The sequence below is a fragment of the Schistocerca piceifrons genome, chromosome 3 (genome assembly GCF_021461385.2).
Source record: "Schistocerca piceifrons isolate TAMUIC-IGC-003096 chromosome 3, iqSchPice1.1, whole genome shotgun sequence".
Classification (NCBI taxonomy): domain Eukaryota; kingdom Metazoa; phylum Arthropoda; class Insecta; order Orthoptera; family Acrididae; genus Schistocerca; species Schistocerca piceifrons.
The window spans coordinates 557311574-557330914 of NC_060140.1; the positions used below are offsets into that span (position 1 = coordinate 557311574).

The 19341-nt window shown below is 41.6% G+C and overlaps 1 protein-coding gene across 1 annotated transcript in view; it reads right to left on the reverse strand.

Moving 5' to 3' along the window:
- The window catches only part of LOC124788832 (zinc carboxypeptidase-like), a 119303-nt gene that overhangs the window by 27310 nt on the left and 72652 nt on the right, over positions 1 to 19341 (reverse strand). Inside the window, exons 4-6 of the mRNA XM_047256114.1 lie at positions 14796 to 14871; positions 6411 to 6555; positions 2983 to 3143 (exon numbers count right to left, since the gene is read on the reverse strand). Of these exons, the coding sequence (XP_047112070.1) occupies positions 2983 to 3143; positions 6411 to 6555; positions 14796 to 14871 (382 nt within the window). The remainder of the gene's footprint in view (positions 1 to 2982; positions 3144 to 6410; positions 6556 to 14795; positions 14872 to 19341) is intronic.

Sequence of the window (19341 nt, forward strand, 5' to 3'; positions counted from 1 at the left end):
GTGCCACAATTCTCGAAATTGCCGGCTCTGGCAGTTTTCGAAATTGTGTGGACGATGTTTTTCCGGAAGTCTGGTTGTAAGTATATCGCCAGTCTCATACAATATGCACACCAACGTGGATAATAGTTTTGTTGTCACTTCCTTCAGTGATTTAAGAAATTATGATGGAATGTTATCCATCCTTTCCGCTTTATTTGATGTTAACATCTCCAGAGCTCTTTTAGGTTACGATTTTCACACTGGTTCCACAACCGCTTCTAACTCGACTCATATTTATACTTCTATCACGTCATCAAACTAGTCCTCCCCCTCAAACAGCCCTTCAGTGTGCTGCTTCCATCCATCTGCTCTCTCCCCTCCGAATTTTTTACAGTGGACTTCCCGTTACACCTTTACGTTCTGAATTATGCGTTCAGTTTTCTAAAATACTTTCCGTTTCTCTTCACTTCTGCTTGCGGTATGTATACCTGAACTTTCGTTGTCGGTGTTGGTTTGCTGTCGACATCAATGGGAACAGCTCAAACACTGAATTGTTCACAGCAACCCACTCTCTGCCCTATTTTTCTATTCATAGCGAATCTTACTCCCGTTATACTATTTTATGCTGCTTTTCGTATTATGCTATACTCATCTGACCAGAAATCCTTGCCTTCTTTTCACGTAATTTCACTGGGCCCCACTATTTCTAGATTGAGACTTAGCATTTCCTATTACACGTTTTCTAGCTTCACTACCACGTTGAAACTTCTGATGTTCCGCGCTACGACTCGTAGAACGTTATCCTTTCATTCGTTATTGAGTCTTTCTCTAATGGTCACTTCCGTCTTGGCTGTATCCTTCCGGAGATTCTTTCGGTAATGAAAAGATCTTCATGACACATTTTCGATTACAGGCAACAGGTCCCACGGATACATATTATGTATCTTTAACCCGGTGCTTTCCATTGCCTTTTGCATCCTCATGCGGTTGATCATGGCTGATTATTCTGCCTTTCAGAGAAGGTTTTCCACCCAATGGGCAAGAACCTCTGTCCGCTCCTTCGCCCTCTTTGACAATGCCCTTGGCAGAAAGAGGGTAACTTCTTATGCCGGAAGTCTTTTACAAATGAAAAAACATGTATCTTTCGCAACCAGCAGAAAAATGCTCTTATCGTAGCACAAAAAATGCGAATAAGCTACTTTTTAAAAGATAGACTGAAAAATGGGGTGCTTCATTCGGCTTTCCTTAGCGCCTTCAAAAATTCGGTTTTGATAGCAAAAAAATCTTGTTTTTCGGCTGTATCTCAATAATTATGTTTTTTCGCTAACGGAAATATGGCACCTCTAGATAATACAGATCATACCATTAAAATCTGAGCAGTAGCTGCTGACAGAAAAAAAATGGTGAAAAACGTCTTTTTCGGGTGTTTTCAGGAACCGTCCATGGACTAAATGGTGGCTCGATAAGTCCCCTTGCCAGCCGCGGTGGTCTAGCGGTTCTAGGCGCTCAGTCCGGAACCGTGGGACTGCTACGGTCGCAGGTTCGAATCCTGCCTCGGGCATGGATGTGTGTGATGTCCTTAGGTTAGTTAGGTTTAATTAGTTCTAAGTTCTAGGCGACTGATGACCTCAGAAGTTAAGTCGCATGGTGCTTAGAGCCATTTGAACCATTTGATAAGTCCCTTTAGGCCCTGCATAATAAACATCTGATGTAAAACGAACCATTCGATTTGCTCCATTTGCCTAAGCTGGAGGAAGTGTGTAATATTCAAAAACTGACCCTGTTCTATAGCACAGTAAGACGATCCTTCTGTTGGGTATAGAAATTGTCCCTAGCCCGAGGGCTATCCAAAATATTTTACCCTCCAATATTTTACCCTCCCTTTCTATCACAACTAAACGCTAAATATGAGTCTCGGAAAAATCCCGTTTTTATGCGTGGTGTTTTGGAATATATTGGTATGGTGTGCTGTCGCATGCGACTCAACAAAGGAACAACGTCTGAGAGCGATGCTAGAAGTATACTTTCACTGGAACAATTACTATCGAGTTGCACTGTGCAGCAGTAAATGCAAAGAAAGTTGTATCTGAATTCGGCATTTGTTTATTACTGACTTTGATACAAGCAATGCTGCAAACATTTCCCTTGAATATTAAGCTTTACTAGCACTTGGATGGGCGACCGTCCGGTGTGCCGAGCTCTGTTGGCAAGCTCGGTGCACTTAGCCCTTGCGAGGCCAATTGAGGCGCTACTTGACTGAGAAGTAGCGGCTCCGGTCACCAAAACTGACAACGGCTGGAAGAGTGGTCTGCTGACCACATGCCCCTACATATCCGCATCCCCTGACGTCTATAGGCTGAGGATAACGCGGCCTTCGGTCAGTACCACTGGACCTGCCGAGGCTTATTCGGGCGGAGTTTAGTTTTAGTGTGTACGTAAGGTTAAATGGGGTCCTTCATAAGTCTGTCATCACTTTCGACCAGCGGGTGATACAGGTTTCTGTTGTCCGGGAAGTGATTACATTTGTTTGCCTGTAAAGCCCGTAGGCACCATGCGCATTCAGCAAGACAATACACCATCTCACTGCTCCCAAATGTGTGTCGAAACCTTTAAAGGATCAATTCATTGACATGGGGGTGCTTGTGTGGTTCCTGAAGTCATATCAATCCTATTGAACACATTTATGACACCACTGAGCAAAATGTGTTCGTCTTTGACCCACTTTTTACAAATGTCAGTGGCTTGAGGAAACTGGCTGAGTGATTATGGACCAGGGTGACCCACCAATGCTTTTGTGTATGCCTACACCTCGCCGCCGCCAACCGGGCGAATGCAACCTACTACCTAGGTGCTTCTAATTCACTCATCAACGAGACTGGTGAGATTTATTTTACATTTAAATATCTAAAATAGATTATGGACATCGTATTTCATTTAACAGTATGTAATTTGAATATTGTGTATTTAGTGCGTGAAACGTCATAAAATTCACGAGTTACTTACTGTAGTCCAAGTGTAGTGATACCCGTCGGGGTTTGTGGTGGGGAAGATATAGAAGTCGAGCTGCTCGATGACGTCCCTGACTGTCGAGTTGTCGGTGGTGAGGATCTCATTGATGAACCACGACATACAGGCTACGGTGGCCCACTCCAAAGCATGCATGCCTGCCAAAAGCAATTAACGTTCTTATGAAGCGATGTAGGTACATTTAGATGCAGGGAGCTGCTGTAGAGGCGCTCACTGTTCGCAGTTGCTTGACGTGAAAGTCCACATACACGGTGAAATGCTGCTGCATGCAGTAGTACAGTACTGATAAGGTAAATCGACTCACCTGCAAGACCGAGATAATAACTTAGCACAGTAATGATACAACTACGTTTAGCGCTTTCGGGATTGTTGTACCTCAAATATAGGAAAAATCTTGTGTATCGTCACAGAGTGTTAGCCTACTCATTACAATCAATATTTTCTCATTTTAATATGAGTTGGGTTTCTGATCACCGCAAACAACAATTTCTGCAACATGCAAATGCAAACCTGGAACGAAGAATTCATTCTTCTATGTTTTGGATTTTGTGTCTCTCTTGTATACCACCAGGCTCGGATTACAAAGAGCTAACTTTCCTACATCTTCAAATGAAATTCTTATAAAAATCAGAAAGGCTTCTTAAAGTTCTAAACAGAATCAAGAGCCTATTTCACACTTAGCACTTTTGTCTACAGGAATTATGCTTCGTCTTCAGGTTTAAAAGGTCAGCATTCTACGAAAATGCATTTACTAAGTTCACTCAACAACAACAAAAACTTTTCTGAACAATCGCATGCTGCTGGAGTAAAAAAGCAGAAAGTAATGGGGCCCATGAAAGTGGCACAGCATCAGTGAGTAATGTAAGTTCTGAAGAACTGAGGTTTCACTGAACGTTTCTTGTGTTATTTTCTCTATTTTATTACTTTGTGTGCTGGAACCAATGTCATACATAATTTACATAGTGTACTGTATAAGGATTGAACGCAATCACATGTTTCCTGTCTGCTATTTTTATGAAAACGAATGTACTACCGCACGTCACTGACAATTAGATCTGTTAGCAGTAACCTTTTTATTCGGTTTTCCAAGCTAGCTGGTTGAAGGAAATCGACTAAAGTCAGTCAACTTGTATTAATGATTCAGTGAGATCGACGTCTACGGGATTGTGAACTCTGACTTCAAAGTGGAAAGAAAGTACTCTACATTCTCGTAGCTATGGTTATTTATACACTCAGCTGTATTTATGGCCTTTCAGTTGAGGAACCACAAGGTCCCTTCTTCAGGTACAAGGAGGAGATATTCGAAGTACATTCACATCATAGATCGTGTGATAGAAAGCCTGATGGAACTACTAATTCATTTCTCTACAGGTAGAAATTTAATTCAACTGACAGATGCAAATTAACTGTAATATATTCTTTTCCCATTGACAACCGTTTCTGATCACCAGCAGCATAAAAAGTGTGTATGTACATTCTGGATCTGTCACTGAAAACACCCAACACGAAACCACAATGTTACGGTTGTGCATACTCAAAGGCATTTCGTTATTACATACGACAGCTTCAGTCTGTTAAATGTATGTCTGCTGCTACAACAGTAAAATTAATTTTCGAATTACTCGCCCTGGCATATCCGTCTTCGGCAACCTCTTTGGATTCAAAAACCACTACGACGCTCCAAGACCATCGCGAAGTGGAGACTTCACTGCTCATCTCACTTGTAAACGAACGCTTCACATCCCAAACCAATCGTTAAAAATCTTGTACTGTGTAAGTGTGACTGTACAGGGTGTCCAGAAAAGAACTCCCTGATTTCAAAATTAAATATCTCGAAAACAAAGATCGATAGAGGAATTCAGTAAACGGTATGTTTATTGTGAAAGCTGTAAGAAGTTTATACAGCAGTTTGAAATAATAGTTACAAAAGCTGCTAACAGATGGCGCTGTAATCGCCATACGTAATGCCAAATATAAATAGTGATCCGAAGCCCAGAGCGATCAATTCCACTATTGAAACGTGAAAGGAGGTTAGCGTACCGAAGGAAGAGATTAAAACCATGTACTCCATTGAACAACGTGTTTTTCTGGTGCCACAGGTTAGAAGAGAGTCCTACGGCAACAAGGCGAAGTTTTCAAGCACAATTTAATGTTCCAAAAGGACCCGATGCGAAAACCATTCGTACGCTCTTCCCAAAATTTCAACGAACAGGCAGCGTAACTGATGATCTAGTGGGGCATGTTGGCCGGAAGCAAACCGCAGTTACGCCTGAAAATATCGCCACAGTTTCTGGAATTATTCAGCGAAATCCAATGTCATCCGTCCGTAGAATTGCATCTGAGACTGGTTTGAAGCGTTCCAGCACGCAGAAAATACTGAGCAAGAGCCTACACATGTTTCCATTCAAAGTTCAAACGCCCCATGCCATACCCGTACGAGCTGTGCAACAAAGAGTTGCCTTTACTAATCAGATGCTCACAATGATTGATACTGAAGGATTTGATGTTGGCTGCATCTGGTTTACAGATGAAGCACACTTCCACCTGAATGGATACGTGAATAGGCATAACTGGCGATTTTGGGGTTCCGAAAAGCCATATTGGTGTTAAGCGAAACCCCTGTACTCTCCTAAAATTACTGTGTGGGCTGCAGTACGCAGCAGAGGCATTACTGGCCCTTTTTTCGTTCGAGAAACGGTCACTGGTGCACGTTACGTTGCAATTTTGGAACAATTTGTCGCCACACAGCAAGCGTTAGAGGATCGACCAGTTACTGAATGGTTTATGCAAGATGGAGCCCGACCACATCGGACCGAACAAGTGTTTCGCTTTCTTTAGGAATACTTCGGGAATCGAGTCATTGCTTTGGAATATCCCAAATTTACAGGTGCAGGCATGGATTGGCCTCCATATTCGCCGGATTTGACTCCCTGTGACTTTTTTTTTGTGGGGCACAGTGAAAGATATGGTCTACCCGAAGCATCCCGCCACGCTGGACGAGCTTCAATCGTCGATCTGTATGGCATGTGAATCCATTTCGGTTGAGACACTACGAAATGTGATGGCGAATTTCATTCTTCGTTTGTGGCACCTCTGTAGTGCCAATGGTGAACCTTTTGAAAACATTGTGATGTGATTGTTTGCAAAGATTGTTTTCATACGATTATTTCACTCATGTATGCTGATATGAGCTGTACAGCGTACAGCGCCATCTGTTAGCAGCTTTTGTAACTATTATTTCAAACTGCTGTATAAACTTCTTACAGCTTTCACAATAAACATACCGTTTACTGCATTCCTCTATCGATCTTTTTCGAGATATTTAATTTTGAAATCAGAGAGCCCTTTTCTGGACACCTTATATGTTAAGTTACTCATTATAAGGTTCAGAACGCTTTACTCACCTCCCTCAATGACTGCTACTGGGTTACCGTCCCCAAAAGAGATCTTCACACCTTTAATTTCGCGACCTTCGTACGTGCTTCCACCCACGACTGTCGTCACTGTACCTGGGTATGTTTCCACCAGAGTGTCCAGCCAGGCGTAGATCTGCGAACAAGTACAGAAGCATCACGTATTGTTGCACATAACTGGAAACAAAAGGTGCGTGAGCTACATTGGTGACTTGTGGGAATCTGATCATAGCCGCGCAGGGTAGCCGTGCGGTCTTGGGCGCCTTTTCACGGTTCGCGGGGCTCGCCCCGTCGGAGGTTCGAGTCCTCCCTTGGGCATGGGTGTGTGTGTTGTCCTTAGTGTAAGTTAGTTTAAGGTAGATCAAGTAGTGTGTAAGCCTAGGGACTGATGACCTAAGCAGTTTGGTCCCGTAGACCTTTCCTACAAATTTCCAAAATTTCCATATGATCATAAATATTCTACAGCCTCGATCTCGCTCTACCATCTTTTACGCCACACACTTCCCTCTGTAAGCAGACTGACTATTCCTTGAGGCCACAAGATATTGTTCCATCAATCGTTCCCTTCTTTAAGACAAGTTGTACCATAAATGTTTTTCTTTCCAATGGGGTTAAGTACCTCTTCATTAGTTACTCGACCTTCTCGTCTTCAGCATTCTACTGTAACGCCAAATTTCAAATCCTTCTGCGAACTTCTAGTTTCTACCATTGATTGTTCACGTTTAACTTCCAAAAAACATCACACTCCAGACTAGTGACAAACTAAATGAGGCCCTTGGTTGTTTTAGAAACTGACGTATTTGTAGCTATAATGGCTGACAAATTAAATAAGTATTTATATTGTTGGCGCTCTACCCTCTAATAGTACCAATAAACATTCATAGAGACATAGGTGAGAATCTTAGAATACGGATCGTCATTTAACACAGCAACCATCAGGTACACTGTACAGAATTAATAAAGAATAGAATAAGAAAATTACATTTATATTTGATACGTCTGGAAAGAAAGTTTATACGATAATAGTATGAATTATTTTCGCAATCATAGTACGAGATAGTAGTTATTATTGGTATTAGTGTGGTAAATGTTTTGCTGAAATTCTCAATAACGTCGTTGAAATCTTCCATTTGAAAGTTTTCTTTCTGTTGGAAAAATGGACAGACTGATTAGTTGTTCTTGATTCTTCGTAATGTGAAGAAAATTATTAGTTTCAATTTAGAAAAATTTCTCTCGCATAATGTGACAGAGACACGAATGGTAAAATAGTATTGGATTATAGGTGGTATATGTGGAAATGATTCACTGAGCTTCCATTACAAACTAAAATCCATCTCGCAGCAACGGCCACTCTAGTCTTGTCCGCACGTAGATACCTACCATAACTTTTATTTCTTGCAGAACCTACTTCTTATCAAACTCATCGTAAATTTCTGCCAGGTACTCCAATGCTACAGCCGCATCGTCGTATGAAGCGTTGACCATAGATTTTGCTTCAACAATTTGGAAAAATTTTAGTGATTTCCTTCATGGCTCTGTATCGTTGTGACAGTTCTCGTATAAATTGGTTTGTGCATTCAAACACTTATCGACGAACTTCTTGAATCGATAATCCAACATCATGAGCTATTTCATCTGGCGTTGTTTTATTTACCTCCTTCCTCCTCGTCGATCAACGTTAACGTCCATACCATTTCGTTTTCTTAGTGTCAAAGCACTAGACGATGCACCCGTGGTCTATGGGTAGCGTCTTTGATTACTAATCAAAACCTCCCTTTATAACGGGCTCGAAATCCGCCACCGCTTAATCTTTGAATAATAATCAGCATTTGTGGCCGGCGCAGACTTCCTGCATAAAAAGTCATCCTCATTCTGCCAACGGTCTTATCAAAGGGGGCGGAGGAGCAGACAGAGGCTCAGGGCACTATCTTGTTCTTGGGGGGAGGGGGGGGGTTACTACCCCGAAAGGCGGAAGAATCAGCAGCGATCAACGGCATGAGGATGCAGAAGGCAATGTAAACCACTGCATTAAAGACACACGACGTGCATCTACAGGACATGTGACGTGTAATTGAAAAAATGTCATGATGATCTCTCCTCTGGCAAAATATTCCGGTGAAGTGTCCCCACTCCGATCTCCGAGAGGGGACTGCCGAGGGGGAACTGATCATGAGAAAAAGATTGAATAACCAACGGAAGGATAATGTCCTACGAGTTGGAGCGTGGAATTTCAGAATCTTGAACATGGCAGGGAAGCTAGAAAAAAAAAGGCAGAAGGGACAGATAACATTCCATCAGAATTTCTAAAGGCATTGCGGGAAGTGGCAACAAAACGAATAATCACGTTTGTGTGTAGAATGTATGAGTTTGGTGACATACCAAAAATATCATCCACACAATTCCGAAGATTGCAAGAGCTCACAGGTGCGAGAATTATCCCATAAACAACTTAACAGCTCATGCATCGACGTTACTGACAAAAGTAATATATACAAGAATGGAAAAGAAAGCTGAGGATGTGTTATATGACGATCAGTTTGGCATTAGGAAACATAAAGGCACCAGAGATTCAATTTTGACGATGCGGATGATAATGGAAGCAAGACTAAGAAAAATCAAGACACATTCATAGTATTTGTCGACCTGGAAAAAACGTTCGACAACGAAAACGGTGTAAGACGTTCAAAATTCTGAGAAAACTAGGGGTACGCTATAGGGGGTAATATACAGTATGTCCAAGAGTGAATAGGGAATAATAAGAGTGGGCGACCAAGAACGTAGTTCTCGGATTGAGAAGGGTGCGAGTTAAGGATGTAGTCTTTCGGCCTTGCTGTTCAATCTGTACATCGAAGAAGCAATGATGGAAGTAAAAGGAACGTTCAGGAGTGGAATTAAAATTCAAGGTGAATGGGTATCAATGATACGATTCGCTGATGACATTGCTATCCTGAGTGAAAGTAAAGAAGAATTACATGATATGCTGAACTGGATGAACAGTCTATGGACTGAGAGTAAATCGAGGAAAGGAAAAAGTAATGAGAAGTAGGAGAAATGAGAACAGCGCGAAACTTAGCATCAGAATTGAGGGTCACGAAGTAGATGAAGTTAGGGATTTCTGCCACCTAGGCAGCAAAATAACCAATGACAGACGGCAAGGAGGATATGAAAAACAAACTAACACCGGCGAAAAGGGCATTCCTGGCCAAGAGATGTCTACTAGTATCGAACTAGGCCTTAATTTGAGGAAGAAATGTCTGAGAATGTACGTTTGGAGCACAGCATTGTATGGTAGTGAAACATGGACTGCGGGAAAACTGGAGCAGGAGAGAATTGAAGAATTTGCGATATGGTGCTACAGACGAAGGTAAGGAATGAGGAGGTTCTGCGCAGAAACGGAAGGGGAAGGAATATGTGGAAAACACTGGAAAGGAGAAGGGACAGGATGATGGTACATATCTTAAGAAATCAGTGAATGACTTCCATGGTACTAGAAGGAGGGCATAAACTATAGAGGAAGACAGAAATTGAAATTCGTTCAGCAGATAGTTGTGGATGTAGGTTGCAATTGCTACTCTGAGATGAAGAGGTTGGCACAGGAGAGGAATTCATAGCTGGCAGTCAGTATCAAACCAGCCAGAAGACTGATGACTCCAAAAAAAGTGTCGAAAGTTACAGCATTGCCTAGAATTCTAGTTCGTGATTAAACCTCATTCACTGTTTGTAATTTGTGGAGTCCTTCACCGGAAGACGTTTTTGGAGACAGTAGACTTTGTAGACTTTGTTTCGTCCAGCGTCGTGTGTCAAAAGTTGATGTAGGTTAAAAAGCTAAAATGTATATAGCTGGAAGGAGCAAGCTTGCTGCAAACCTGCTATCAAGGTTTACCGTAGAAGGATCTTGTATATTTTCCAAATCGCTCACAGTTGTTTCCACATATTTTTATGACTTGAACTAAATTGTAATGAGCATTCCTGCGTATTGGACAATTGTTTCAAACTTTTTTCTTTTCCGTCTACTAGCAATTGCTACCAACTCGTTCGTGTAGAAGACGAGAAGAAGAAGTATGACTTGTCTACAGTTTCAATGCAGGCGACGCTAGAGGAAATATAAGAGAATGCGTAAACACCATTAAGATTTGAGGAATGGTTAGCACAGGGACTGAATAGAGCTTTTGTGCTGACTTGTCGAATTTTTCGTTGTAGTTCTCCACATACGCCTGGCATGGTGCGGCATTGTCATAACCCTAAGGCGTGCACAGCGCATTTTTTCCAGCTGTTGTTGAATTCTAATTCATCCAGCTGTATTTTCATATGCATAAAATACACTACACAATAATCATGTATTAGTTCCACTTAGGCTGATGTAGAGAAGAAGACTTTCAAATTTCAATTAATAAAGTAAAAAAAAAAATGGTTATTCAATCACACAAGCTTCCAAGGAAACCCTGGAACGAATAACAAAACCTGGTTGTTATTCAAAAGCTGCAATGGGTCTAGATACCTGTTGGGCTTTGTCATATAAAAGAATCCAAGCCAACGGGTTTCCTGTCACAAAGTACAGCGCACGGAGTTTGGCTAGTAATTTTGGGATTTAGCTTCACTTAAAACGTAGATTTAACGTTGAAAAGTAAAAGACAGGTAACGATTGTTGAAGCATTTCTTTTCTAGACATCCTGCACTATCTGTGCGGAAATATGAAGATGTATCTCATGTCAGAGTCCAGGGAATACTTTGTACGAAACCAAGGAATATCTCGTTTTACTTTCCAGCCTAATAGAAGAGAACGGTTTTCTCACAAAACCTGGTTGTATATTTAATACGGGTGAGGCGGGACTTGAGTTAAACAACCTACCAGTCGCTGTTAAAGGGGAAAGACAATCAAAGGCAGTACCTGTCGTTACATTGTCTGAAAAGGGAGGAAATATTACAGTGCTGACGTGCTGCAATTCCGAAGGGATGTTTCTTCCTCCTTACGTTGTCATGAACGGAGTTAACTAGGAAAAAAGTGGGTAGTTAAATGGTGGTATCAAGGAAATTTGCCTATGTGAGTCGCTAGAGAATCATTTTTTGCCTCGTAAGCCCTGTGGAAATGTTGTACTAATTCTGAACTATTTTTACAGTGTCGCAGCAAAATGGCAAAGGAATCATCCAGATCGGAAGCTAGACAGATGACAATTTTGCGAGCTTCTTCATGAGTGTTGCAGGAAAGCAGAAACGCCAGCGAACGCCATGTCTGAGTTCAGAGCAATGGGAATTTACCCCTTTAATCCAGATGCAGCTCCAGATTACGATTTTGCAAGTGATAGGAGGCTTTCATTAAGACGGAGGCTAAAGTGACTTCAGACAGTTCAGGCTCATCAGAGGAATTTCCGTACAGGGGAGACTCGCGTGATGGCTTTTACGATGAAGAGCGCTTTGGTTGTGGGGAGGATTACAAGAAACAAAAGAACAGTGGTGTTGGATTCAGTGTGTGAGGTACAAGCGTTGGCTACACGAATCCTGCACATGACATACTGATGTATGGCATGGATGCGGCAGGAAAAAAATATCAGTCACATTTAAAACTGTGTGATTTTCTACAATTTTCTCTACAAACTTATCTGTAACAAGTAGTTCAATAAAGACGTTTTAATTTTGTTGGATACACATTTAATGCGACTTCTGTTTTAAAGTGTTTTGTCAGTTGGCCATCTATTCCTTGCATGTCTGGCCATCTAAGCCTTATATACCGGCAAAATGAACAAGCATTACATAGTTTTAAAAAATATATAAAGAGTTGGTACTTAGTCTACAATTTGGTCTACTTTCTGAACGAAGTCTTGTTTTGTTTTAAAATGAATATATCAATCAGTATGAGTAAATTTCCGGCTTTTTGTATATTAGGGTTTGATATTGATCATCTGCCTCTATTTTACTCTAAACACACTGAAAAGAACGCCATAAGATCGCCAAAACGCGCTGTGAGAGCAACAAACTAGACGCATGTCTTTAAACTCACGTACTCGCCTGCTGAAGGCAGTGAATTAACTTCTTGTCTGAGTGGCATGGGCGAGTGCAACGATGCCCCATCTTCCCAAACAAGCGGAGCGCAAATGAGGTACCCGGCAGCAGCAATTGCTTGAGAATGTGACTTCAGCCCTCTCTTTGTAATAATGCTTTATAGGCATTCTTCTAGAGGCATCAAGCTCGAGTCCTAACCTGAAGTCTTAAGTCTGCAAAAGCTGAAGTGAGGTGTACTCTTTCAAATCCTGCAGTGAAGTCGTTGCTCGTAAAAGCCTATAGCGAAGCGGTCTCCTTATGGACACTCTGGAAATTGGCTGTTTTTCCTCAGAGCAGGAGCTCTCTGGTCAGTATTGGCAAAGACTGTGAGCACTGAAGTAAAGTTATTAAACAATCTACTGCTCTGTAAATTTCCTCTGTGTTACCCGGGCCCATCTAGCCGGCTGCCGTTTATACTCACGAAAGGTCACCGGTACTCATTTGACAGCTGGCTGAGTGGATCAGGGATGGCTTGGAGGGTTGATACGAAGAATATTCCCCACGCCTACCTGGGACTGGGGGAGTAGTTGGTGCTCTACTCGCCAGAGCACCACAATCACGAAAGTACTAGTAGACACTCATCATTCAATCACTATCAAATGACTCTTCAGGCTTGCGATTAATCCTTTACTACGAATAATGAGAGTTTCATTATTAAAAAAAAAACGCGTTTAGGCAGACAGATCATTCAGTGGGCTGGTGCCCTACTTAGCAAGAGCTGTGGGAGAGTGTACGATTCTGAATTACTTTGCCCAGCTATGATACCTACAGTTGTTCCAAACCGTATTTCGACATGGCCGTTAATGCACAGACTATAATTTTTGGTAACACATCAAATTTGTAATTTCTACAGCAAAACGTAGTGAGACGTTGTGAACAAAGCGGCAACACTCCAACATTCCTTATAGTGGTAGGAAAGCTATCTCTGACTTTTTTGCGTTGATGGAAATATCGCTTACAGATACACCTGTCCAGTTCCTGTGGTGGGTAATGACCAGCGTTGTCAGTTTTAAGAGCATGGATGTAAAGTATTCCCTATACTAATGGAGGACGGTGGTCGCCATCATCGCGCTCCGCTGTAACTTCACGTATAGTGTGGTTGAGGACCACTAATTTAATGTCCAATTTCTTCCATTGCCAGAAGCTATTCTGTGTTACAAATTAAAGGTACTTTCCACTGGATGGATTAATAAATATCCCATTTAGGCAGTTCATGTAAGTAGCTCAGACAGAGAAAAACCCCTGGGACCTAGAACTAAGTCTCTCCTTTTAATGCTAGGTTTCAATTGGCCTTCTTAAAGACACCAAAACGTCAACTGCTTACAGATGGAAACTTCTCCTTGTCGCAAACAGTTCTATAAGAGAATGCCGTAAAAACAGATGAGATTAAACATATATTTTGTTCCATAGATTCATAGAGAGCAGAGGCTCAGGGGTGTACAACAAATCTTGAAACAAGAATACATAACACACATTTGCGAAATAAAGATCTTTTTACGACCCCACAGGTCCTACGGTAAATGATCCTCAAAATGTGGAGTAAATAAAAAAATCTGAAACATATTTTGATTTAACAACAAACATTTCACAAAGCATCTAAATGTACAATTAAATGGGGCGCATATGATGGTGGCAGTTGAAGCCACGCATTATCGAAGAGAAACAAAGTTTGAAGTACTTACTTACATTCATCACGTTACTGGACACAAGACGAGTAAAAGTCACGTTATTGGATATTATTGATAAAATATAAGTCAGTAGGTTATACGAACATATTTGTTGATGGAATAGGCGGTTTCAAGTCTGAACTTTATTAGCAGTTAATCTCTTTATGACTGCTGGAAGGGTATTGAACATACGTATTTCTGAATAATGTACACATTTCTGAACCAAAGTTAGTGACTTTAAATCTTTTGCGCTTTTGGTATGAAAAAGAGAAATATTGTGTGCGCCAAATTTCATTAAAGGGTAAATTTAGTAGGATGCGGAAGCTAATGTCCCCAGTTCCATGAACGGATCTGCAGGGTACTCTTCCGTCCGTTCACAACACAACAATTAGTATAACACGCTTTTGTACACTGCAAATGTGTCCCTCACTCTCCCCCCTCATCGCCAACCCCCCCCCCCCCCCGACCCAGCTTACCAATCCACATACACACACCCACCCACCCACCCACACACACACACACACACACACACACACACACACACACACACACACACACACACACAACACACACACAGTGCTCCTCCCAATCGAATTCATTATCAAATTATAATTCCAAGTTACACGTATCTCTAAATATTGTGTGTTTAGGATAACATAGAATCATACTTTACCTCCTCCAGGCTATGGTAATCATCGAATGCGAAGCTTGCTTTGGGCTCTCGAACTGGTCTCTCGTTGTCGATGAGTCTGGAAAGTAAGTAAATCGTTGTTATCACCCTATCGTGGCGATCACAACTGAGACGTTGTCTGTGCTGGTGAACGGAGCTCATTCTTCCGCTGGCATTAATTGTAACATTTTCATCAATGGTACATTTCAAATGGAACAAGAGATGACAAATGACATATGACAGTGACCTATAGGCCACAGCTAATTGCAGTATTTGCAAAATTTGTAAGGTTGAAAGAACGTCACAAAGGTGGTAGAATAACATTAAATGAATTTACCTTCCGCAACGGCGTCTACAAAGGGAAAATCTACTACATCACTGCTCGATGAAGCAGTAACGGTGAGTACGTCGTTTTAAGTTAGGAATGTGATCACTTTATCCTTTAGTACATGAAAACTTCACGTCGTCATGTTATCGTCTGCGCTTTCTTAGAAAGCTTTAGAGTCAGCAACTCGTAACTAGGCTAACAATTCTCGGCCTTCGATGGCATCAGTGATGAAGTTTAACGAAGGTTTTCCGAAACCGAAGAAAAATATATTTCATATTCTTGTCGAAAAAGATTTCTGATTCGTTTTGCGTTCAATGGCGAAATATAGACGGAAGCAAATGGTCAAATAAGAAAAAGAAACGGGTCAGTAAATGTCCTTGGATATTAGATGACATATTGATCTAAACTGACAAAAGGAGAAAATATAAAGAAAAGAAAATATAAACATCTAAAAATAAAATTAACAGAAAATCGCAAATGGCTGACTAGAAATGGAGAGAGAGGAAATATAAAGTTGCGTAACCAAGGAAGAGTCGGTGAAAGATCGATACCGGAAATTTACAGAGACCTCTGAGGAACACAGAACACTGTATGAATATTACGAGCTCGGACGACAAGTCATTACTGAGCAAAGAAGAGGAAACTGGCACGTGGAAGGCTATACGAAAGAAACTAACTTGAAGACAACATTATGGAAAGGGAAAAGGAAGTAGTTTAAGGCTGGAAGAATCCGACAAAGCACTGAGATCATAGGAGTATGCTACATTCCCTTAGACTTATTATGATCCTTGGGAGAATCGTCCACCTGTACGTAAGATATATAAGACAGGTTAAATACCTTCACTTTTTAAGATGAATGTAATAATTCCAGTTACAAAGTAGGAAGGTATCGATAGGCGTGAATTGCATCGAACTATTACTCTAATAAGTGATGAACACAAAGTGGTGAGTCGAATTATTAATAGACGAATGAAAAAGTTAGTTGATCTCAGGGAGGATAAATTTGGGTTCCGGAGAGATGTAGAAACGCTTGTGGCAATACTGTGGATTTAAAGGAAGCTTTTGACAATGTCGACTGGAATGAACTCTTCTTAATTCTGAAAGTATAAGGGTAAAATACAGCGATTAATAGGTTATGTACACTTGAACAGAAATTATACTGCAGCTATAAATCAAAGGAAAGCAATAGTTGAGAAGGAACCGGAAGGGCTGTAGCCCGTCCCAGACGTTATCCAGTCTATGCACTGACATGATGGATACCAAAGAGACATTTGAGAAGGGAATGAAAATTAACGGAAAATGAATAAAAACCTTATTGTTTGTCAATGAGACGGTAATTCTATAATAAACAGCAAAGGACTTGGAAGATCTATAAAAAAGATTGTGGTCGAATAATAACAGCTGTAAAACAAGGGTAATCGAACGTGACTGAATTAAATCAAGTGATATTGAGGCCATTACATTGGGAAATAAACAATAAAACTAGTAGATGGGGAGCAAAATATCTAAAGGCGGCCAAAGCGAAGAGGATGGAAAATGTAGACTGGCAATGGCAAGAAAACATTCGCGACAAAGAGAAATTTGTTACCATTAAATAAAAGACCTTAGTGTTAGGAAGTCTTTTCTACAGATATTTAAAGTGTAGCGTTGTACGGAAGTCAGATGTGGAGAACAAACATTTCACAGACAGATTCTTGCAGTTATGCAGAAATGAAGAGGTTTGCAGAGGATAGACTGTGTTGGAGAGCTGCATCAAACCAGTCTTCGGATTGAAGACCACCGTCACCATAGTTACCACGACCACTACCACAAGAACAAACATAACAACAAGAACAGAAACAACGACTACTACATATAAGCGCTATGGGACTTAACATTTGCGGTCATCAGTCCCCTAGACTTAGAACTACTTAAACCGAACTAACCTAAGGACATCACACACATCCATGACCGAGGTAGGATTCGAACCTGCGACCGTAGCAGCTGCGCGATTCCGGACTGAAGCACCTAGAACTTCTCGGCCACAGTGGCCGGCACAACGACGACTGAAATTGGAGCAAGAGACTATTCACATGGAAAAAAAAACTTTATTACGTACTTGAAGAAGTAGGTAAAAAGGAAATACAAACTATATGTGATATAAAAAAAAAGTGAACTTGGTTAAGGAGTCTGTACCCTAAAAGCATACGATGAAGCTTTACGTGAATCATAAATATTTATTTCGTACGCCTTCAGATCCATTTACTCTTTTGTTTGTGAATGAACACTACCTACTTTCAGCCTGATGCTAAAAGTTTACAGCCACTAACGAGCATTTTTCCACTGTAGAAGGGAAAATGCAGCTTGTTAAACAGTAATTTCATTGATACAGGTCAAATCGGGATGTAATTATTCACTTGCAAATGTGAATTACTTAGGGATATCCATCCAAATTTTTGTAAGATAGAACAATCCCATAGATCCAAACAGATTCATTAGTAGAATTGTGTGGAATTAAATTCACTCACGCACTTTTCGAACACTGAGTTGTGTTTATGGTTAAATAATTTGCAATGGACTTCGATTCAGCTATGGCATCATCTACACCAACTGGGGTCTAACAAGAGGTTCCTGAAAATCAATATGTATTCGCGTCGAAATCAGCTAAAATAACTCATCTCTACTCCGTCTAAAATTAGTAATACAACAGCGTCTGTTCTTAATACGAAAGTATTTCACAGCTGACGTCTCAAATTCACAGCACTATGGAATAAATAGGACTACAAATTCTTGTGCAACTACTTGTTGAATACTGTGCACCGTCCTGACAACCGAGGAAAAAAGCGAATGTGACAAAATTGCCCATCAAATACTGATGGGAAAGGCTATGAGAATGACGTATGTATCATAAAAGGCTTTATTTTTAATATTGCGAGAGCCGCCGTCCCAAGACGAATCTAGAGAAGCATTACTCCCTCATACCCAAATGTCACTTGGTGGTCCCGCCTGTAACATTAGAGGAATTCGGGCATGCATGGAGACTTACAGTTTTCCAAGCTTTCCACCGACGTATGGCCTACACTACACAGCGTAAAGGCAGCCTACGAAGTAGGAAACACCATTAGCATCTATTAAAGGGCGTGTTAACCCGTTTTTGGAAAGAAATACAGCAGGGTTTATGCTTGGTATGGGTACCAAAAGTTCTTGGCAGGTTTCCGTAGGTATGCTGCGGTATCAAATATCTACGCACATGTCACGCAGTCCCCACAAATTAATGGCTGGTGATTTGTTGTCCCAGGTGTGTCTCATCGAATTCAGATCAGGCGAAGTTGGTGGTCAAGTTATCAGCGTGATTTGCCTGTCACACTTATCAGACCATCAAAGCCTGGATAACAGCACATGCGGACACGACCATTGACGTGGTGCAGGATGTACCGTTATACACAGGATGAAGCGAAACGTTTCCATTGATCCACGGCCCAGCCTCTATGATCCCGGGTACACTGGAATCGTAACTGAAGATGTTGTTGAACCAACAACATGATCAGTTACGATTCCATTTATGTGGGAACACATAGCGGCTGTCTGCTGTGGAGCCCTATGCACTGTGATTTAATTTGTACGTTCAACATCTTGTCGTCAAGACGTGGTTTCAGAGCACTCAACGACTTTCCATATCTGCGCATGACATGAAGACGTGCCGGTCGCGGTGGCCGAACGGTTCTAGGCGCTTAAGTCCGGAACCACGCGACCGCTACGGTCGCAGGTTCGAATCTTGCCTCGGGCATGGATGTGTGTGATGTCCTTAGGTTAGTTAGGTTCAAGTAGTTCTGTTCTAGGGGACTGATGACCTCAGATGTTAAGTCCCATAGTGCTCAGAGCCATTTGAGCCATTTGAACCATGAGAACGTAAACATCGGACCAGCTTCGCCGTTTCTGAGATGCAAGTTCGCAGTCGTCGGGCCATAACAACTCACTTATTTCAGCGGATTTCCCAAGTCACCCCACGTATAGTAGTCTCTAGAATGATTCCCTATTCGTCTCTGTTCCACTCACGCACTCTCCTTATCGCATCACATACATCAGGGCTTAACAACTGGCCGGTTTTGAGCGCGAGTACTCGCGTCTGCTCAGGCACGTGCTCGCGAGCAGGTGCAAGGTCGCGGAGTAGGGAGGGAGGGGAGGGAGGGGAGGGAGGGAAGGGAGGGGAAATGCGCGTGCACATTTGAATGTGATCTCGCG